Raw genomic sequence first — 23077 nt, 5'->3', positions numbered from 1 at the left:
CATAGGTAGACAACGCAGCTAGCCAACGATGACCAGTGGCATCCAATTTTGCGGACGTGAGGACATATGTCAATGGGTTGTTGTCTGTTCTAACCTCAAACTTGGCCCCATACAGGTAATCGTGTAGTTTGTCAACCACGGCCCACTTCAACGCAAGAAACTCTAACTTGTGAGCTGGTAGTTCCGTTCAGAAGCGGTTAGGCTTCGACTCACAAATGCCACGGGACGCGACCCTCACCTTGATCTTGGTACAGTACTCCTCCTAACCCTTCGCGGCTAGCATCTACATGGAGAACGTATGACAACTGAGGATCAGCAAAACCCAACACAGGAGCTTTTGTGAGGCTTTCCTTCAGTGTCTCGAATGCTAATTCACACTTCGCATCCCACCTTGATCCAAATGGTTCTGAGGGGTTAAGGTAGGCCTTCTCTTCCTTAGACTTTCTTCCTTTCTTGGCAGAGGGAAGATATCCACATAAGAGCTGATTTTGGGGGTGACTGACTTTAGAATAGTCTTTCACAAATCTTCTGTAATATCCACAGAATCCTAGGAAAGAACGCAGAGCAGTCACAGTTTCAGGCTTTGGCCACGTGGTGACAGCTTCAATCTTTGAGGGGTCTGTAGCCACTCCATTCTGGGATATGATATGTCCAACATAGTTGACAGATGTGCGGCAAAACTGACACTTGTCAAGGGACAGTTTTAGACCTTCACGTTTCAAGCGGTCTAACACCTTCAGTAACCTCTGCTCGTGTTCCTCCAGCGTCCTTCCAAACACGATTAAGTCATCGAGGTACACAAGAACTTTGAGTAGGTTCATGTCTCCAACTGTCTTTTCCATGACACGTTGAAATGTTGCAGGTGCTCCAGACACACCCTGTGGCATCCTCTCAAATTGGTAAAATCCAACTGGACAGATAAATGCAGTCTTCTCTTTATCTGTATCGCCCATCGGAATCTGATAGTATCCACTTCTGAGATCTAACACACTGAACCATTTGCTTCCACTCAAACATGTCAGAGCGTCCTCCACACGTGGGACTGTGTACTGATCTGGAACAGTGCGCTTGTTGAGAGTCCGATAATCAACACACATACGTATGGTGCCATTTTTTTCCTCACCACCACAATAGGAGACGCATAGGGGCTTCTCGACTCAGATATGATCCCAGAACTTTTGAAGTTATTAAGGTGCTTCCTCACATCTTCAACATCAGCTGGGGCCAAGCGGCGAGATCTCTCCCTAAACGGTTTGTCTTCAGTAACTCTGATGGTGTGGTGAGTACTCTTTGAACAACCCACATCAAACTCATGTGTTGAGAACACTTCTTTCCGTTCCATCATCTTTTCACATAACCTCTTCTTCCATCCTTCAGGCACTGAAGAATCTCCAAAGTTGAATGAAGAAGACGTCAGTCTCTCAGATGAATCCTGCTTACTTTTCAATGGGACACCTGGAGCAACATCTACAGGAAACAGATGAGCAATAGGCGTACCTCGTTTCAGGGTGATCTTTGTCGAGACATTCCTGACAGTAAGAGTGATTCTTCTAGATGACACAACTGCAACTGTCTGGATTTCAGGCCTCACTAGAAGTTCGTCGGGGAACCGGGGTTCTTCAAGCCTCTCTACCAGAATGGCTTGAGTAGAAGGTATCCCAGGAAACTTTGGAATTCCAGTAACTCTCATCTGCCCACCAGGTGGCAGGGTGACAGGTTTTGTCTGTGCGAACCAGACCGTTCCTCTTTTCTCTTCATCATCAGTTGAGCTTTCTATCAGCCTCTCATATGCCTCTTTGATAGCAGGATGAACTTGTAGTGTGCTAAGGAAACCTTCACCTTCCTTTTCTTTGCAAGCAGTCATAAGTCTCCTCACTACAGATGTATTGGTGCCGACCAGAATAGAAACGTCACCTTTCATGGCCGGATCTGGACATACCAACACAAGTGCTTCCATGGTCTCTGCTACACCCACAACCGATCCTGAGAACTCAAGCTTGAGTGACAAATAGCCATCATATGGATACTGATCAGAGCTAAGGCCCCATATCTCTAAGTTTCCTATAGGAATCAATGGCAAATGCGTCAAGTACTTGTCATAAAAGGATCTGTACAGTAGAGTAATCTGAGAACCACTATCTAGTAAAGCTTTAGCATAGATACCTTCAATCTGTACAGGAACGACAGAACTTGGACCAACTAAACCTGTAGGTAGCATGTCTTTCATGTCTTCATACTTGTGGCACTTGGTGGAACGTATCTTCACCGGGACGTCAGGCCGCTCCTTTACTGGGTCCCTCTGTAGTTCCCCATAGACCGCTTTTGTTTGATTAGGCGTGTGTTGACTTTCCTCAAGTTCTCCTCACCTTCACAGTTTCTCTTGAAATGGCCATCTTCTCCACATCTATAACAGAACACTCCGGGGTTGCTGTCGGCTTGTGTCTGTTCTTGTGATGGATTTATTCTCTTCTTTTTGCTTTTAAATGCCACATCTGACCTTGGTATGTCAGATTGAGCTGTTGTGACGTTAGCAGACATGAGACGTGTCATTTCAGTTTTTAAACCATTCAGCTCTTTCCTCAGCACTTCTATCTCAGAATTAGCTTCTTTGCAAACTGTGGCAACAGGAGCAACAGCTGATGACTTCACAACACTATTTGTTGTGTTCCTGTCTTGAATCATGTCCTCCTCCTCCCTTACTTCTTGCAGTAGTTCAGTAAAGGTTGGTGGTTCACGCAGTTTATAGGTCATGCGAATACGAAGCGCAACCATGTCATGTGAGGATGCACCTCTCACTATTTGACCAATGCGTGTGCGATTCATTTCTGACAGCTCAATGCCTCCTTTTCGATAAACAGCATGCAGCAATTTGTCAAGTCTCAACAGGTAAGCTGAAAGCTTCTCTCCTTCATTTTGGAATGTGTTCCTGAACCTTACCATGAGATCAGGTGCACTTTCGGTGGTACCGAATGCCGTTTCTAGAGCCTTCATGTATTCGATCGCTGTAGCATGGGGGTTTCCTGTCATGAAGAACCTCACAATGTCAGCAGCAGGCCCTTTAAGACTTTCTATTATTCTCTGTTTTTTCACATTGTCGGCGCACTGCCATTCCTCTAGAAAATGGGTGGTTTTTTCAGCCCATGCATCATACTCTTCCTCTCCACTAGGAGTGGGTTTCACACCTGAGAACATACGCAGCTTACGGTAACTCAGTCTCAGATGGCACATTGTTGCATTTCTCTACCAGTGAACTTATGGCAATAACCAGTTCAGTGTTGAGGTCAGCACCAGAGGGACTTACCAGGCCTTTAACATCAGCTACAGTCTTCCCTTCATGTCTTAGAAAGGATAATAGCTTCGCCTGAAAATCTTCACCCTCTCTCAACAGGAGATGTGACTTGTGAAACTACATGTACAGGCCAGGGACCCAACTCTCCAGGTATCCCAACCACACTTGGCACAGCTATTTCATTAAGGTTGTTTGATATCTCCACCAAAACATACTGCTTTTTATCAGCTTAATAAGAACAACGACCATGCAGTCTAATTTTACCAAAAGCCTTAACATAAGTCAGCGTTTCCAGCAAAACCTCATCAGACATATCCTCTGTCACATTGCTAAGGACAAATGCACGATTAATAGCTAGTTGTTTCTCTCTACACCAGGTAACAATCTCTTCAGCATCCATGTTGTAAGTCTATACCTATACAGCAATGTTAGATAGAAATTCAAAATTTCAATTAAAACATTCAAATGGTGAGTCAGTGTAGAATCTTAGCATAGATGTCAGCAGTGAAAATAGTGGACAAAGAAATCTGCAACAGAGTCATTTCTGAAATATCCATCAACAATAACAGAAATCCCGGACGAGCCCCCAAAAATGTAACCCTCTCACCAGGCTCGAATATGACTCTCACAATATTAACTTATGCAGAGTATCTCAGCAGCATGGGATGTTAGGTGAGAAGGACATCTCCAATAAGAATTCCTATTGTAAACTATCTAGAGTTATGACAATAGGGTATTAACTTCAGAATAAATGATTATAGGTTTCTGTTATTGAATCAGGATAGACCATCCCATGCATTAAATTAAATTGAGACAATCAATGACTCCACCAACTCAATATACATAACGTTCCATATGTGTATTAAAACATTTTCAAACACAAATACATTTTCAGACACAACAAAAGAAATAGAAAATAATAAACCCCAATGAGTCCAAATTATTTCAAGTTCGCTTAAATAAACCGTTGGCGCGCGTTGGAGCTCAAAAAATGATGACACCCAAAAATATCCTGAAGCACCTCACGTTGTGGTTACTCACTGCTTGGTAGATATTCCCTCAGCGAAGTATGGCAGTTCCATGCAGGTTTCCTCACAAAGTCCAAGGCAAGCACAGCTACCCATGCAGACAACACTCCTTAGCCGTAACCGATATCCCATGGGAACACGATCTCGTTATGCTTCCCAAGCAATTATCTCCCAGTGTCCCACGATGCTAGGCTAATCTCAATGCTGACAAATACCTCCACGACGAGACGGTAGCTTCAGTCTTTACTAAGTTTTAACACAATTATAACAACTCTTTTATAAAATAAAACATGTATTTCCCTTCATATCCTAGTAGTTATGGGGTTTGTTCTAGTTCTGTCGTCTTCTTTTATAATTTCTTTACCAACCATCCTAAGGTAAAAACGTCCATTCTTTTCATCAACGTCTTTTTCCCTCTCTTTTTTCCCAGGCCTCCTGTTAACCAGGTCAACTCCCATTGGCCACAACTTAACGAGCGACCTTATTGGTCAAAACTTACAATTCAAAGTAAAACAAACTATTCACTTATACATTAAATAAATATTTCTTCAAAAGCATAATGCATTAACAACATTACAGTTCAATTATTCAATTATCTTTTAAATATATAACCAATTAATTATAACAAATAAACTCAATACCTGGTTCAAACAAGGGTATTACACACACATGATAACAGATTTTGTGTCGGAGATATGTGGTAGTAGAGTAGGGGTCTGAGGGCACACACTTAGTGTGTTGGGAAATCTGTTATGAATGTATTGTAATGTTTTTTAAATTGTATAACTGTCTTAATTTTTGCCAGACCCCAGGAAGATTGGCTGCTGCCTGGGCAGGAACTACAAAATAAACGGCTGGGGGTAAGGCTCAAAATTGACATGCATATTTAGCCAGTGTCAGATTTTTACACACTAGAGTCATTATTTCCAATGGCAATCTACCAGCATTACCTTGTATAAAGAAGCAGCTTAAATGCCGAGGCTGGCTGAACTACATTGAATTCAATAAGTGTGACTAAGCAAGAACAAAGTTGCAGTCCTTGCATCCATACCTCAGTCTGATAATTCGAGAGTGGTTCGATTTTTCCAGCCTCATCCCTCAGCCTTTTACACAAAAAACGGACTGCTTTTTCGGGGTGACCACTTTTGCTGTTGGAATCCCAGATTGCTCCATTATTTAAAGTACAATATTTTATGGTATGAAACATCTGTTTGCTGAGAAAGAAGTCCACAGTCACAAAGGAAGTGTATGTAGATCCACATGTTTTTAATCAATGCTCAACATTTCACCATGAAAATCATATTTTATGCAACACAGGAAAATGGTAAGACTTTGATCTTCAATACTTTGGTCTTGTTTATTCAGCAACTTCTTTTCCCTGTAAGAAGAATATAATGGGTCAGTAATAATAATGAACATGATAAATATATGGATAGAATATAATGAATCAGTAATAATAATGAACATGATAAATATATGGATAGACTTGAAGAGAATATAATGGATCAAGTCTTTTATGCTCAGTGCTCAGCTTGGATTTTAATGTTGAAGTACTAACTGAATTACTCTTATTAGATTGTTTAGCCCTTCCTGAAATGTTCTTCTTAGAGATCTTCAATACAGTTGAGTGTAAAAGGTCAGTATTGACCTCTGTGAAGACTGAATCATAGGTGGTGTTGATGTGGTCATATCTGAACATGAGTCAGGTACAGGTTTAGCAGCAGTTCTGTACCTTTCCAGAGTCACGGGTCTTGGCTCTGAGCTTGTTGACCTGAGTCTCAGCGATGTCAGCACGCTCCTCAGCCTCCTCCAGCTCATGCTGAACCTTCCTGAACTTAGACATGTGCTGGTTTGCTGCTTCCTCCTGGGTGAGGAAAAGAGAGGGAGAGCAGAACATCAGCATTTAAAGTTTGAAGCTTCAGGTAGCAAATTAATATTCTGTTTTTAAAGGTATTTAAAAAAATAAATACAAAAAAAGGCAGCTTTAGGATAGCAATGTATACAGGGAGATAGATGATACAGCAGAGGAAGTGAGTTAGCGGAAACGGGTGATCAAACCGCTGCCTCCAGCACTACCACTAGACCAGCCCCCAGCGCAGCAAACACTCAGAAATGTTGAGAATTTCTTAAGCAATTACTTGTAATATCAATTGAGTCATTGCTGACTGGTGTGCTCTAGCAACACTTCAACTAAACCACATGGACATTACACTTTGTAGGGGAACAAATATTTTTTTCAGAGTATTTGACTATGTCTGTGACTCACCGCTTCCTCAGAATGCCTCTTGTAGGCCTTCACTTTCATCTGCAGCTTATCTACCAGGTCCTGAAGTCTGCCAATGTTCTTCTTATCCTCCTCAGTCTGTGGGAGAAGATCAAAGAATCAATGTCAGTATAGTTTTATACACAAACCTGTCTGTGTTAGTGTCAAGTGTGTGAAGATAACACTTTCTCTATCTCTTACCTGGTAAGTGAGCTCCTTGACTCTGCGCTCATACTTGCGGACTCCCTTGACTGCGTCTACACCTCTTCTCTGCTCGGCCTCCACCTCAGTCTCGAGCTCACGCACCTTTGAGGAGAAATACATGTAGGCATTTGTTTGAAGTGGTGAAATCAGACGTAACGTCTATTTGTAAAACAGAGGAATAGTCTTCTACTCAGTCAAGTCATTTTATTATTTTATTTGAAGGGGGCTGTAATAATAACATCAACTTTTCATTATCTGGGTCAGTGGTTCCCAAAGTGGAATTTACATTTCAATTTGTTTATGTATATTTCTAGCAAGAATAGATTAAACAGCCAGGGATCTTTTGGGAAAAGTTTAGAGGGTGCAATACAGTACAATGTAATATTATTCATCCACAATTTATGTTATTAACTCTTAGATAAACAACGGGTCTGGGAGGCTCACAACTCAATTCTTCTTGTGTTAGTAATATGACTGTCGATGTTGTCATGCGTTTAGTGGTGTATGGTGCAGTACCAGTATGGCCAGTAGAGGCCGCCACTCGCATATTTTAATGATGTGACATTTCTTCTATTATGGAGCTCGCGCTATGACAGTTGAGAGAAGTTCGCCAAATGAGCTAACAGCAGAGAGAAGCACCGACATAAATACATTTCTATATCTTTATTTTGAAGGTAAGCAAGTGGAAAAGCACCATATTTAAGACGGCAATGTTTCTGGAGTGTGTACATATGTTTGTTAAGATGTTATGTTGTGTTTTTAGGTTTTATGAACTTATTAAAGTCCCCTAGCCAACAAGCTAATTCAGCCATTAGCCCGCTAGCTGGTAGCCCCGCATAGCAACGCTAGCTTCCCTAGCAACGGCCAGTGAACGAGAGGTAACAAGAGAGATAAATTATTACTATGACATTAATCGGATTAATGTATATTATATTGTGTGTTGATATTTATTGTGAATTATTATTATGAATGAAATGGCAGATTAGAAGAAGTCTGCTGAGACAACAGTTTAAGCCTGAAGGAAGCAACTAGATTTTTTAAAGGTCTTTGATCAACTCCACTAAATAAGTGTAAAATTGTTATAATTGGTTTTGTTGTGATCATAAATGCACTGTAATGTAAGCTTTAAAACTGCAACATTTTCTCTCTGATGCAAAGAGGGGGGACTTAAAATGTTTATTTCCCAGGGCCTGAGACTTGATTAGTCCAGTCATGCACTACAGAAGTCATAGTAAATCTGAGTGGATGCTATTTTTATCGCACTTTAAAGTAGGAGTTGTGTTCTGATATTAATAAGAGGGGCGTCCCTGATGAATTCACTGTCACAAAAGGGGTGGTCCCCGATGCAAAGAAGTTTGGGAACCCCTGATCTAGGTGGGTTATTGAGATAAAAAGTAATTACAAAATGCTCCTGTGTATTTTCACATGATGAAATACATTTCCAGCAATCCGTCTTTCAATCCACCCTAATCCCCCCTGCTGATAACTCACCCTGGACTCCAGTTTCTGGAGCTGCTTCTTGCCTCCCTTCATGGCCAGATTCTCAGCCTCATCCAGGCGGTGCTGCAGGTCCTTGACTGTGACCTCCAGGTTCTTCTTCATCCTCTCCAGGTGAGAGCTGGTGTCCTGCTCCTTCTTCAGCTCCTCAGCCATCATGGCCGCCTGGAATAGTAGTTTCTTTAATTTATGCACCAACTGGCACCGATCATAACGTTCCTCTGAGATCTTTGTTGTTCGTAACCAGTCCAGCTACCATTGGCCCTTAGGGACAAATCAAGATGATGTAATTCAAGGACTCACGTCAGTGATGGCCTTCTTGGCCTTCTCTTCTGCATTCCTGGCCTCCTGGACGATGTCATCCACCTCTCCCTGCACCTGCACCAGATCAGTCTCCAGCTTCTTCTTGGTGTTTAGAAGGCTGGTGTTCTGAAGAAGGAAACAAGATAATTTGTTTGACTCTCAAGAGAACTTGCAAGTCACAAGACTGAAAATATGAAAATCTAAGGCAAATTCCAGGTGTGTTTAAACTGTATGCTTGGTTGAGTGTCATAAGAAATGGCTTTTGACCCATACCTGGGAGTGCAGCAGTCCAACACGCTCGCTGGCGTCTACCAGCTCAGTCTCAGCCACTTTGCGGCCTCTCTCTGTCTGCTCCAGAGCAACTCTGAGCTCCTCAATTTCAGCCACCATCAGACCGTTTCTGCGCTCCACCATGGCTGCCTGCTCCTTCATGTCTTCTGCGACACGGACGGCGTCATCAAGGTGCAATTGGGCATCCTGTGGTTCACAATGACATACGTTCATTAGGACTTGTGGAAGTAGGGGCTATTCACAAACAAATTCCTCTTCATGTTAAGGTGTTTGAACCTGATGTCCCAGTCCCTTTACCTTGAGCTGTCCCTGGACGTTCCTCAGCTGTTTCTGGGCCTCAGCGGCCTGCCTGTTGGAGTGGCTCAGCTGGATCTCCATCTCATTCAGGTCTCCCTCCATCTTCTTCTTCACCCTCAGGGCATCATTCCTGCTCCTGACCTCAGAGTCCAGGGTGCTCTGCATGGAGTCAACCACCCTCTGGCTGTTCCTCTTGATCTGCTCCATCTCCTCGTCCTTCTCAGCGATCTTCCTGTCCACCTCACCCTTGATCTGGTTCAGCTCCAGCTGCACACGCAGAATCTTGGATTCCTCGTGCTCCAGTGTTCCCTGGACAAACAGAAGGGGTCAGGAAAGTTTTGTTCAGTACATTTGGATGTAGGAATTAAATATATATGACTACAATAAACACCAATACAGAGAGCCTTTCACTGTAGCTGGCATTGGTTAGTTAACACTGCTTTTCCCATCAGACAGCTGTAGTTTGTACCTCAGCCTCCTCCAGAGCGGTCTGGATCTCAGACTTCTCTGTCTCCACGGTCTTCTTGGCCTTCTCCAGCTCATGGATGCTCTTGCCAGTCTCTCCGATCTGCTCAGTCAGGTCAGAGATCTCCTCTGCACACACACACAAGAGCAGTTTAGACCTGGGGGATTTTAAGTGGATATGTCAATGTACTGAAGTTGATATTGAATCAGGATAACACTTAATTAATTAACAGCAATTCATCTTGCTAATCAAACATAAGCCAAATAGAATCGCTGTCAAATAATCACGTTGCAGGTTCTTGTTCTCTCTCTTCAGAGTCTCCAGATGATCCAGAGCCTCCTCGTAGGAGTTCTTCATCTTGAAGAGTTCAGTGCTCATAGAGCGAGCCTCCTTCTGAGCTCCTTCCAGCTCAGCCTGGCCCTCCTCATACTTCTGCTTCCACTCTGCCAGAACCTAGGGGAATCCATGGGATTTTTATCAGAAGTCTTTGGTAAAGAGTTTTGAATTATAAATATGCAACAATTATAAAATTGATAAAAGATATAGCTTTATTCATTTTCACCTTGTCAAAGTTTCTCTGCTTCTTGTCGAGGTTGGCGGCCAATGCGTTGGCTCTCTCAACATCAATCATGAGGTCCTCCACCTCTCCCTGCAGCCTCTGCTTGGTCTTCTCCAGGGAGGCGCACTTGGAGTTGGTCGCCTCAATGGTCTCCTCAGCCTCCTGCAGACGCTGGGCCAGCTTCTTCCTATTGGACAATAGAGGGAGGTTTTATGGAGTGAAAGATATGTTACAATACATATTGATGTAACATTTTCTCAGAGCCCCCTACCACCCTCATCATCCACACCATATCTGAGTTTTTTCTGTTGCGTGTGACTCACTTGGCCTCCTCCAGCTCCTCTGTGCGCTGGATAGCATCAGTTTCATACTTAGTCCTCCACTGAGCCACCTCACTGTTGGCCTTGGACATGCCGCGTTGCAGCTCTGCCTTGGCCTCCTGCTCCTCCTCAAACTGCTCCCTCAGGAGGTCACAGTCATGGCGGGCAGACTGGACACCGTGGGCCAGTGCGTTTTTAGCCTGTGAGAAAGAAAGACAAAGAGAGATTAGAGAGATAGTCAAACAAATTATGGTCGAAGTCTCTGAGGGTGGAGAGACAGTAGGAGTCTCTGACAGTGGATAGACATTAGGAGTCTCAGAGGGTGGCGTAGTTACCATCTACATGAAGATATAGCTCTAAACTCTGTGGACGTGGAGTCCATTTTGGGTCCCTTACCTTGACCTCCTCCTCAATCGCCCTCTTCAGCTCCTCCACCTGCTGGGTGAAGGCCTGTTTTCCTCTAGTCAGCTGAGACACCAGGGCTTCCTTCTCCTCCAGCTGGCGACCAAACTCACCTGCAGGGACAGAGGGACATTTTGTTAATAGGGTCTCTGTTCTCTAAGATTGAAAATCTATTTTGAGGTATTGTAGGGCAATTGGGCAGCAAATAGTACAGTAGAATCTGTGTGGATACAGCCCACAACAAGTTTTGTTTTCTACTAAAGGAAAGCATTGGCTTGTTGTTCATTGTTGATGGTACCATTTTCTGTCAGGAGTCTGGCTCTCTGTCCGCTGATGTCGTTGACCTGGCGAACATTCTCATCATTCTTAGTCTTGAGCTCACTCAGTTGGTCCTCAAGAGTACGGCACATCTTCTCCAGATTGCCCTGTTAGTGTAACATGTTCCATCATTACTTTATATATATGTGACTGCTGTCAACTTCAGTTGACTTGAATGGTAATGTAGTTGACCACCCTCAACACTGCTTGATCAAAACGTTACTACTCACCTTAGCCTTGGCGACGGCCTCCATGTTGCTGGAGAGGTCATCAATCTCCATCTTGTATTCGCTCTTCTCCTTCTCCAGCTTCTGCTTGACGCGCTGCAGGTTGTCGATCTGCTCCCCAAGCTCAGCCACACTGTCGGCCTGCTTCTTGCGCAGAGCGGCGGCTGTGGCCTCATGCTGCAGGGTGGACTCTTCAAGATCACGACGCAGCTTCTGGAACTCAGCCTCACGCTTCTTGTTCATCTCAATCTGAGCAGCAGTGGCGCCTCCGGCCTCCTCCAGCCTCTCGCTGATCTCCTCAAGTTCCCTGGAGAGATCGGCCCTCTGCTTCTCAACCTTAGCCCTGGCAGCACGCTCAGCCTCAATTTCCTCCTCCAGCTCCTCAATACGGGCCTAGAACAGGGGTAGGAGCAGGGGGGATGAACACTACAATATAGTTGAAACAATTGAACTTCACAAAATAATAATAGTATGTATATTTTGCATAAATGTGTTTAATACGAAGCCAGTTACACTAATATATTCAGTAGACAGTGTCCCATGCAGGAGCCAAAACCACAATGTTAAGAAGCACCATCTTCCAACCTACTCAGCTATCAGAAGCCACCTGGAAAAATGTGTGGTACCAGAATAATGTTTTTCAAGAAATGATTCAAGTCTGTGCTTTTCTTTACTGGAGCTTATATCCTCTACTGTACCTGGAGTTCCTTGATCTTCTTCTGCAGCTGAGCTCCCAGAGACTGCTCATCCTCAACCTTGCTGAGGAGCTGGGTGGTCTCAAACTCCTTCCTAAGAAACACAAACACGTTCATTGCAGAGTTGGTTTTGCTTTGATGTGTAAAGGGAGAGGATCATACCATTCACTTTGCTTGTAAGAATCTCCATGTAAATGCTAATTCATAATTACAAGAATTAGTCAAGAACAACCATTATAGCAGGTAATACTGTAGTCATTTGTGTTTACTTCTTGATTTTCTCATCAGCTTGCTGCTTGTCATTCTCCAGGTCCATTATGGACTCCTGGGCCAGTTTCAGATCTCCCTCCAGCTTTCTCTTGGATCGCTCAAGGTCCATACGAAGCTTCTTCTCTTGCTCCAGAGAACCCTCAAGCTAGAAGATAAAAACACATATATTGTTAAAATCTAAACAACTGAAGATATCGTTTTACATACTTTCATGGCCAAAATGTCAAACTCCACTCACGTCGTCCACTTGCTGTTCCAGCTTGGTCTTGGCCTTGGTCAGAGTGTTGACTTTGTCCTCCTCTGCCTGCAGGTCATCCAGTGTCTGCTGGTGGGCCTCTTGGAGGGCTTTCTTCTCCTTGGTCAGCTTGGCAACACTCTCATCCATAGATGCCATCTCCTCAGTCAGGTTTTTAACCTGAAAACGGCAACATCAAAATTAGTCTTTGGTCACTTAAAGGGGAGATTTAGTTTGTTATATATTGCATTCATTTCATTTAGATTCGCACTGCATCAACAATTACTATACTATATATTCAACACTAGATGTCAGTGTTCATCATGCCAGTGTACTTAATGGCAGTCATAAATGAGGGGGAGCAGAACATGCAATGAATGTTGGGAGTACCCCACAACTGAAATTCTACTATTGTACAAGTGAATTCCATTTCTGTTAAGCTATGTTTTGAGTTGATTATTGTTTGGTTAGACTGTCTATGGTAAAACACAAGACCTTGTTTTCAGTGGCATGCTTCTCCTTCTCCACTTTGGCCAGGGTGAGCTCCAGGTCATCAATGTCCTTCTTCAGCTCAGAGCACTCATCCTCCAGCTTCCTCTTCTTGGCAGTCAACTCAGCATTGATCTCCTCCTCATCCTCCAGCCTCTCGGTCGTCTCTTTGAGCTTGGCCTCCAGCTGGATCTTGCTCTTGATGAGCCCCTCGCACCTTTCCTCAGCATCGTTCAGACTCTCTCCTTCCTGGTTTCAGAACAGGGGGAAAAAAAATCTGAGGCCTCACTTTGTATATTGAAGGTCAGAGTAAATCAATCAAAATTCATGAGATATATAAAGTATATAACATTGGCAATAAAAAGGTGTGTACATATATACGTTTATTCATGTGAATGTAAATTTGACAGTAATGAAGGTTGTTTTTTCACTCACAGATGCGACTTGGAGCGCCAGGTCATTCTTCTCCTGCATCAGGGCCACCAATTTCTCCTCCATTTGCTTCTTCGTGGACAGAGCCTTGGCCAGGTCTGCTGTCATCTTATCATAGTTCTCCTTCATGTTGGCCAGCTCCTTCTCAGTCTCAGCGCTCTGCAGCAGGGGCTTGATCTTGAAGTACAACTTCATCCATGGCCACGTTTTCACATTCATGAATGAGCGGATGTTGTACTGGATGGCGTAAACTGATTCTCTGGTCGACAGAAAGGATAGAATGGCATGGTGAGTGACATGCTTAAAGCTACAGTCTGTGACTCGAAGAACAACAAAATGGTCCCCCCACCACTGTTTGTTTACAGCTGAGGCATGGGGCTGGGGAAATGTAACCCCTCTTAAATTCATATACAGCTCTCTAGATGCAAGTACTGACAGGTCGTGCGTGCTAAGCTCATGAGGCATTTTATATACTTCAAGAATGAATGTGTAAATTCCACACGTTTAAATGACAATTGAACAGCCAAATCCCAAACTGCAGCTATAAAGCTAGAATCCTTAGTTGCTACATCCATTTCTGGACTAAATGAATTAACCCAAAAGCTTTAGTAGACCATTATAAGATGTACTTTTTCATTCTGAACATCTCACAGCATATACAGTATGTAATCATAATCCATTAGATACAGGTGGTTGACAGAAAGCTTTGCCAAGATGTCTACTATTCCTCACCTCCTCTCCATCATCTTGCTAAACTCTCTCCTCATGAGGAATCCACGGCTGAGAGCCTGGACCATGCCGACTAGAGAGGCCAGCTTCTCATCTCTCATCTCCTCCAGGACACCCAGCAGACCGGCTTTGAAGAACACCTGAGAACAGGTTAACATGGTCAATGGAACCACAGATGGTGACAGATAGAAAGGGTTGAATCAAAAGAGGGGAACAACACCACTAGATTGATTTAAACAACATTAACTTTGCAATGGTTACAAACAAACCATGGGATAGGTTGTTTCTAAGTTGTTAGTTATTGTACAGTTGTAGATTAATAATGTACACGTATACAGATAACTGCAGCCATACCACTCTAACACAATGTACATGATAATGAGTTTAGTTTCTCTTCTATACTTGTGATGAATGACTTTGAAGAAAAAAACAGTACAATGTTTTTCCAGCTTTTCCATTAGTGAAATGAAGAAGAAAGAACAAAAGGATGGATAGATCACCTGGAGAGATTTTATATGGTACGGGTTTAAATTATCATTCAAGTTGTGTTTTGTCACCTTTTATTGGGGGTATTTGACTGACCTTGGTGTGTCCAAACTTGTAATCCTCATGATTCACATCAATGGACCCAAGCAGCTTCTCAGAAGCCTTCTTGTTGTCCATGAACTGGCCCTCAGGGATGACACTGGCATTCAGTACTTTGTACCTGAATGAGGAGACATTTTTAACATGTCAAGTTGTAATATGTTGGTTATATTTCGTAAATGGTAAGCCTATTCTAATGCTGGGAAAACCCTTGTAGCAGATCTTTTCTGTGGTGTGTGTGTGTGTGTGTGTGTGTGTGTGCGTGCGTGTACCTCTGCTTGAAGTCAGCATAGATGATTCTGCTGGGGAAGCCCTTTCTGCAGATCCTGATACCCTCCAGTACACCATTACACCTGAGCTGGTGGATAACCAGGAAGTTCTCCATCAGACCTGGTAAAACAAACCAAGTCTATTTAATACTCATAAACAGGTTAAAGATTGGAATGGTTGAGGTTACTGATACTGTACTGATTAGATTACATATTTAACTCAGTATTTATTGTACCTGGAGTCTTTGACTCGTTGGGGATCAGGCAGCGCACAAAGTGAGGATGAGTGCTCCTCAAGTTGGTCATCAGCTTATGTAAGTTCTCCTGTGAGAGTGTTACAAACCATTTTCTCAGAAATCATTTATGATAATCAATGCACCTTTTGAAGGACTGAATATACACATTTCAATAGCTCACCCTGAACTGGGAGGACACAGTCTGCATGGAACCACCCTTCTTCTTGCCTCCTTTCTTGGCTTTATCTGTTAAAATGGGGAAAAGTAAAAGATAACTAGAAAAGTACATTTCCTAGAGCGGGTGGAATAAATAGAATAATAACACGATTACGTAAGAAATCTAGAGTGGTCTTGTCTTCAGCAAGCACACTAATTATAAACCAGAGAATCTCTGGTTATGTCATGACTTCCGCCGAAATCGGCTCCTCTCCTTGTTCGGGCGGCGATCAACGTCATCGGCTTTCTAGCCATCGCCGCTCCATTTTTCATATTCCCATTTGTTTTGTCTTGTTCCATACACACCTGGTTTTCATTCCCTAGTCACACTGAATGTATTTAGTCCTCTGTTCCCCTCCATGTCTTTGTGTTAAATTGTTTTGATGTTATGTGGGTATTGTTATGCGCCAGACTTTTGTCTATGTTCCGTGTTTTGGACACGTTAAATGTACTTATGTGCTTTCGTTTGGACCGGAATAAAAAGTGTGCCTGTTAACTACACTCTGCTCTCCTGCACCTGACTTCGCCTCCAGTACACACCCTTAACATGTTAACTTCACACTTATCTAGAGGCAAATGCTGCCAATGTCATTGTGTGAAATAACACATATTGTATGATTTGAAAAAAACAAGTGTATGAATAAATTAACCTGGTGAAAACACCCTGAGAAATTGTTATACATTCAAAGACTTTAAAGAACATTCGGTCTAAGTTATAAGTAGTACTTAATTAAATCATTTGACGCTATTCTATTCTTACCCTCAGGTGGGGGAGCAGGATACAGGGCAGCCAGAATTTTGACTCCAGACTTCTGGTACAGCTGACAAACTGAGTCGTTCAGGGGATCCTTGTTCTTCTCCAGCCAGCCAGTGATGTTGTAGTCCACAGTTCCGGCGTAGTGCACCAGGGAGAAGTGGGCCTCTGCCTTGCCTTTGGCAGGCTTGGGCTTTTCAAATGCATTTGTTTTGCCAAGATGCTGGGCGTACAGCTTGTCCTTGAAGGTAGTGTCTGAAGACTTGGGGAACATGCACTCCTCTTCAAGGATGGAGAAGATGCCCAATGGCTTTACGAAAAGAGATGTATATGAAATTAGTGATATTTCCATTTAGGATCACATTTAATCCTTTAGTAAACATGCTATTATAGGATTATATTCATTTAGAGGCACATAATAGGAAACATATTGTGTTCTCAACAGTCAGATAACTTGTCAGTGGCATGTATTCATGGGTGCCAAGGGAAGCCAGGCTTCCCCCCCAAAAATGACACATTATTTTATATCTTTCGTCTCGCTTAGCAAGAGCCTGAATGTATTTCACCAGGTAAAACAAAACTGCGCCCCTCTTTCTCTGTATGTGTAGCTCTTCTATCTGATGCTTTCTGTCAAAACTAATATGATATTGTAACATTGAATGCATGGGAAGAAGACGATGAGCATTTGGCCTCCATTGATATTTTATTATACAATAACAGCAAATCAAAGTTGAGCTAAACTGAGTGAGCTTATCTGTGAATGGTCCTGGTGCACCAAAAAATGTGTGAAATGAAGCCAGTTTGAATTTGGCTTCACAACAATCCAAACATCATTGACAGAAAGAAAAACTTAAATTGTTGCATCTCATTGTTGTTGTCCTCCGGTGGATAGCTAGCTAGCTAAAATGGGCCCTTTCCTAAATTAGTAATGGATAGAGATAGGGATTTGTACTCGAAGTATTACTTAATTTGCCGTCCTGGCCAATGATTCTAACAGCAATTCTGATTCAACCATAAATTCATACATTGTTCTTTTGGTCTGAGAGTATGGAAGTTCAATATGTAGCAAGGTGTAGAAGGCGAATGTTAACTAACTGGCTAATCGTTGGTCCATTATAATCCCCACAGACAGCTTACCTTCTCAATAAGCTCAATGCAGGCAGCCAAGTCCATGCCGAAGTCAATGAAGGCCCAAACGATTCCCTCCTTCTTGTACTCCTCTTGCTCCAGGACGAACATGGTGTGGTTGAAAAACTGTTGCAGTTTCTCATTGGTGAAGTTGATGCACAGCTGCTCCATGCTGTTGTACTGTTGATGGAGTTTTAAAAGGGATCATTTCATCATACAAGACTGTAATCCATCTCAATCACAACTAATTGTCTTGTTCTGTTCTCATACTCACATCAAAGATCTCAAACCCGGCAATGTCAAGCACACCGATATAGAACTGCCTTGGATTCTTGGTGTCCAACATCTCATTGATACGGATGACCATCCACAAGAACATCCTCTCATAGATAGACTTGGCCAGAGCACTGACTGAGTTATTAACCTGTAATGATAATACCTCAAATTAATATGTGAGATATTGACCATGTCTAGTGATAAGGTGATACAAGCTTTGGAAAATCAAAAGTAATGCACTCGTACCCAAAATATTCCAGTGCTCAGAAAATGGTAGATTCTGTGTTTGGCCGCCTTACCTGAGGCACAGTCTGTCCCTTGGTCACATACTCATTGCCGACCTTCACTCTTGGGTAGCACAGAGCCTTCAACATCTCAGCTGAGTTCAGGCCCAGCAGGTAGGCGATTTTATCAGCCACTGGAGAGAGAACCAACAACAACAGACTCAGGGACACAAGATCACTTGTTTCTGATTTCACACTGACACAATAGTTTGGTTAACTTCTTTGTGAGCTAGGTTTTGATTCACCCACATTTGTGGAGGTTGTAATTTGTTCTCCAAAAATTATCTCCTGCCTGACTTTCATGTGTCTGTCTTAGGTGTTCTATTTCTATGTTGGGGACTGGGAATGTGACTAATGCTCTACATATTGTGTATCTATGAGTGGGACTCACCCTCTGTGCCGTCTGGCTCGGCCTGCTCCTCACGCTGCTTCTGCTTGAATTTCAAGTTTCCATGGTGCAATACAGCTCCTGTCAGCTTGTAGATGCCAATCTTCTCTTCATTAGTGAAGCCCAGGATGGTAATGGCATCCTGGCATTAAAGAGGAAGTACAACAGTGAACTGAACTGAATGGTAGTTTGGTCAGTTACACTACATTTCTGTGCTGCTCACTGCAGAACAAATGGGATAGATAGCATTGACTTGCTTCTCTGTTCCACATGATAACGCTTGGCCACACATTAGTAGATGGCAGCACAGTTACACAGTTCCACAGGGCACTTAGTGGTGCTCTCTTGTGGAAGGCATGAAGAGTTCCTTGAGGCACATGCCTAACTAACACAAGGCATTTAGAATCAAACAAAAACATAGATGAAAATTCTCAGCTGCCACCAAGTTGGAATTTCACAGTACATTCAGTGTGTATGGTGGTCCTATCAATTCCATATGTAGAGTTTGGTTAACCCTTTGTTTGACTCACATCTGTGGCATCCAGCTCTTCATTGTCATTGATGCTGGCCACAGTGATCTGACCCTGGCTGCACATGGGGAAGTCGTAAGGGTTGGTGGTGATGAGCGCCATTTCTGTGGACAACGGAGAACAGCTTGTCAGTTAAATCTCTTAGAATTCTGCTGTCCTACCTTTACAGTATCTCTCCCTCCTTTACTCATCAGATAGACTCAATGATACATGTAGTATATAATAAATAGCATCAAAAGAGGAGACTGAGACTTGTGGACTAGTGCATCACAGTGCATTACTTGATAGATATTTCCCAGAGACCTTCCAAATGTCTAAATGCCTTGTTACCTTGGATGTACTCATTGTAATATTATTATTAGTGTGTACTATGAATATTCGATATATATTCCATAGATGGGGATGGCAATAATTTCCTCTGGCGTACCAACTAGCTCAGGTTTGTGGCCTGTCATCATCTGGAAGAAGATGTGGTAGCCTCTCTCATCGGGCAACTGGAAGGACACTCTGGACTTCTCCAGCAGGTCTGAGGGAGAGGGAGAGAGAGTGAATGACACAAAGAGAAAGAGTAGAGAGAATGACACAAAGAGAAAGAGTAGAGAGAATGACACAAAGAGAAAGTAGAGAGAGAATGACACAAAGAGAAAGAGTAGAGAGAGAGAATGACACAAATAGAAAGTAGAGAGAGAGAGAGAGAATGACACAGCGAGAGAGAATGACAAAGAGAAAGAGTGGAGAGAGAGCGAGAGAATGACACAAAGAGAAAGAGTAGAGAGAGAGAGAGAATGAGAACATCTGTTGGATATCATTACATTTAAATGTAACTGTGAATTTAGGAAAGCATTGAGACACAATCAAAACCAACTCACAGGTCTCAATGTCAGCTTTAGCCAGTTTGCCAGCTTGGAAGTGAATCCTGATGAATTTACCCTAGAGTTGAGCATGGGGGTTAGAAATAGGTCAACAAATAAATCTAACATTTTACTTTGATAGACCCCTTTAAATGTTACAGTTTGTTGGACAGATGTTGGATCTATTGATACAGATGTAGGATATTGATGTAGGATCCAGTTTGCTACAGCAGGAAAACAATTCCTGCAGCAACAGGAAATGTGAATTATTATGTGGATTATAAATAATGGATTTGATGATTTTTTTTTTTTCTTTTGTAGGGGTTGATGAAACAAAAATAATACAGCAAATCAAATCTGACATTTTAAAGAGGAAATTGCAAACTTTAGAACCTTGAAAACACGACAAGTTTGAATTTCAAATTTTCAGCAATGGAAAATATCTTAAATGTGTATAACAAAAGGGAACTACTGAATTAAAATGTTTCAATATAAGGTAACTTCCACAGTATGCCCTTCATACTTACAAAGCGAGACGAATTGTCGTTCCTCACTGTCTTGGCATTACCATAAGACTCCAGCAGAGGGTTAGCTGCAATGATCTGATCCTCAAGAGACCCCTGATTGAGACAAACACAAGTTGCTCAAAAACTGGTAACATGGTCAAGTTAGTTTTTCTCAATTGCTTGAAACAGGATTCACCACTGGAAAAAAAGTTTACACAACCAACCAAACTGAAATGTGATTTAAAGGCAAACATAACAACAACCTACCTGCATTTTGCCAGGTTCTGCTTCCTTCTTGGCACCAGACACTGCAATGGTGGCAAAGTACTGGATGACACGCTTGGTGTTGACAGTCTTTCCTGCACCGGATTCTCCACTGGTTTATATGACAGAGAAAGAGGGGTTTTAGTTACATGTTTGAGTGTCAGATTGGCTTTAACTAAGAAATAGCATAGAAAAATACACTGTTAACCTGTCTTTAACAAATACTCCTTCTCATCAACTCGTTATTACACATAGCCTAATGCTCTAATCCATTCATATTGTCATGTATTTCATCACACCAAGTGACCCAATTTATTACAATAGAAACACTTTCTCAAGTGACATTTTAGTAAACAACTTACGTAATCAGGACGGACTGGTTCTCCTTATCTGGAACCCAAAAACACATTGCTTATCATACTCAAAACACATGGGGACATTATTTAATTCATAGCCTCATCATGAATTTCACTTTGGAAAATTTTCCATTCAAGGGTAGTGAGATCAGATTTTCCCAGTAAACTGTTCTAACCTAGACTAGAAAACAGTAGATAACTCTCTAAAGCATATTTGAAATCCTATTGATAGATCCATCCATCCATCCATCTATAAGCACTTATGGACTTTGAGATCCATGCGCATTTATGAACATCCCTCCCTCCCTCCCTCCCTCCCTCCCTCCCTCCCTCCCTCCCTCCCTCCCTCCCTCCCTCCCTCCCTCCCTCCCTCCCTCCCTCCCTCCCTCCCTCCCTCCCTCCCTCCCTCCCTCCCTCCATCCCTCCAATCATCTGTCCCTCCCTCCATCCAACCAACCAACCATTTATCCATCCATCCATGAGAGCTCGTACCAATCATCATGAACTGAAAGGCGTTGTCAGAGACGGAGAAGATATGGGGTGGAGCCTCCACCCTCTTCTTCCCTCTGTAGGCGTTGACAACCTCTGCGTCGTACACTGGGAGCCATTTGTAGGGGTTCACCGTGGCACAGAAGAGCCCAGAGTAGGTCTGGATGAAAGAATAATTATATTAGGGGATTAGTAAAGTCAGATTGACATTTACCTGGATTTATGTGAGGATGTGGGTGTACTTTGGTATACTGATGTGGGTCTACTGTATTGATATGTTTTGGTTTCTACCATTCATTTATGTTTAGTACTGTATGTGTGTATTTCTTATGTTCATGTATGTGTGTGTTTGTATGTGCAGGTTTCTTACATAGATCATCCATGCTGCATAACGCTCTTTGAGGTTATACAACACAGAGGCTTCATTCAGGTAGGTCATCATGGCCATGTCCTCAATCTTGTCGTACTTAGGGGGGTTCATCTCATAGATGTCTGCATCTTTGAACTCTTTTCCTTCCTGAAACAGTCAGAAATGTAGTTTACACGCAGATCAAACTGGACATGACAGAATGCTTTTTGCTCATTAAATACAAGTTGAATCATTTAAAAAATGCATATCCACATCAAATCCAACTACTTTGTTATCACCCACTGACACACAACTGGTGGTTCTTGACTAGTCAACATTCTATGTCATTTTTAATTAGCAGCAATAATGTGTTTGTGTTTGAAGGTTATATAATGTCTGCAAAAAATAATGAAATGCTTCTTTATATATTTTCTGTTAGGGATTTCCTATTGCCTATAGACATTGTTTGGATCATTTCAATGATTTTTCAAGAATTAGAGTAATTGCACAAACTTGAAACTTTTCAGATCAGGCTTACCTCCTTAGTGCCGTCAGGTTTCGTGACTGTTACAGTACACTTCCCGTCGGCCCTGGCAGTGACCAAACCCTTAAGGTACAGCTCCACCTTGTCTGCCACATAGCAGGCGTTCTTTGAATCAAAGGGTGCGGCTTGTGCCTCCATCCTCTCCTTCTCAGATTTACGGAGGTATATGGCAGCCTTGCCGTAGACTTGCATCTCAGCGTCCGTACTCATGGTGACGGATAACTAGGAAAGAGATGAAACAAGAAACATGATTGACTCTGTGGTGCTTCCTCCCCAGTCAACAGAGTTAGGTGAGCGGTATCTCTCAGAATAATCTCATCACTTTTTATGTGGAGACTCAAACCATGTCTCACCTTCTTTTTCCCCTCCTACAGATGAATGTGTACTTCTTGGAGGACCCTGTGAAACATGAGAGTGTTGTGAAAACACACAAGTCTAAAGCCTTATCATTTATCCCCTAAAGGGCTAGAAAACATTGAACTAAATAATTACAGCCATGTCAAATTCAACTACAGGTGTAACTGATAACCTTCATTTTCCAAGTGGCAACTCACTTTACTACACATTCTGTAAATAATTCAAATAAATACCCCTGAAAACCCAGTTACATTCCAGAACACCACCTCAATTTACAAACAAGTGCAGGAGCACCACTTTTGACTGTAAATGGAAGTCACAGATTTAAGGTAAAAAATATGTCATTTTTATTTATTTTTTACTTATTAAACCAATGCCACT

The 23077-nt window shown here is 42.5% G+C and overlaps 1 protein-coding gene and 1 long non-coding RNA gene across 2 annotated transcripts; one reads left to right on the top strand and one right to left on the bottom strand.

Moving 5' to 3' along the window:
- Nucleotides 1-5562: 5562 nt before the first annotated feature.
- On the bottom strand, nucleotides 5563-22561 carry LOC123725408 (myosin heavy chain, fast skeletal muscle). The gene is given in 38 exon segments (XM_082958577.1): nucleotides 5563-5695; nucleotides 6050-6181; nucleotides 6584-6886; nucleotides 8276-8446; nucleotides 8585-8710; nucleotides 8858-9061; nucleotides 9173-9481; nucleotides 9642-9766; nucleotides 9926-10091; nucleotides 10201-10384; nucleotides 10521-10717; nucleotides 10914-11032; nucleotides 11218-11344; nucleotides 11468-11857; nucleotides 12163-12253; nucleotides 12429-12574; nucleotides 12668-12844; nucleotides 13160-13402; nucleotides 13589-13844; nucleotides 14318-14454; nucleotides 14897-15020; nucleotides 15172-15289; nucleotides 15405-15492; nucleotides 15586-15650; nucleotides 16381-16684; nucleotides 17512-17682; nucleotides 17777-17926; nucleotides 18078-18196; nucleotides 18454-18592; nucleotides 18981-19084; nucleotides 19408-19506; nucleotides 19850-19910; nucleotides 20359-20451; nucleotides 20605-20713; nucleotides 20964-20991; nucleotides 21450-21606; nucleotides 21817-21963; nucleotides 22334-22561. Coding segments are annotated over 38 exon segments (5916 nt in total). The 5' UTR covers nucleotides 22550-22561; the 3' UTR covers nucleotides 5563-5674.
- LOC145859399 (uncharacterized) lies at nucleotides 13788-16472 on the top strand. The gene is made up of 5 exons (XR_014379595.1): nucleotides 13788-13873; nucleotides 14356-14464; nucleotides 14764-14832; nucleotides 15184-15292; nucleotides 16387-16472. It is a non-coding gene; the product is annotated as an uncharacterized LOC145859399 (long non-coding RNA).
- Nucleotides 22562-23077: the final 516 nt, after the last annotated feature.

The sequence above is a fragment of the Salmo salar genome, chromosome 12 (assembly GCF_965601325.2).
Source record: "Salmo salar chromosome 12, fSalSal1, whole genome shotgun sequence".
Lineage (NCBI taxonomy): Eukaryota > Metazoa > Chordata > Actinopteri > Salmoniformes > Salmonidae > Salmo > Salmo salar.
The sequence above is the reverse complement of the archived record's forward strand: the minus strand, read 5'-3'. Positions and strand labels throughout refer to the sequence as shown.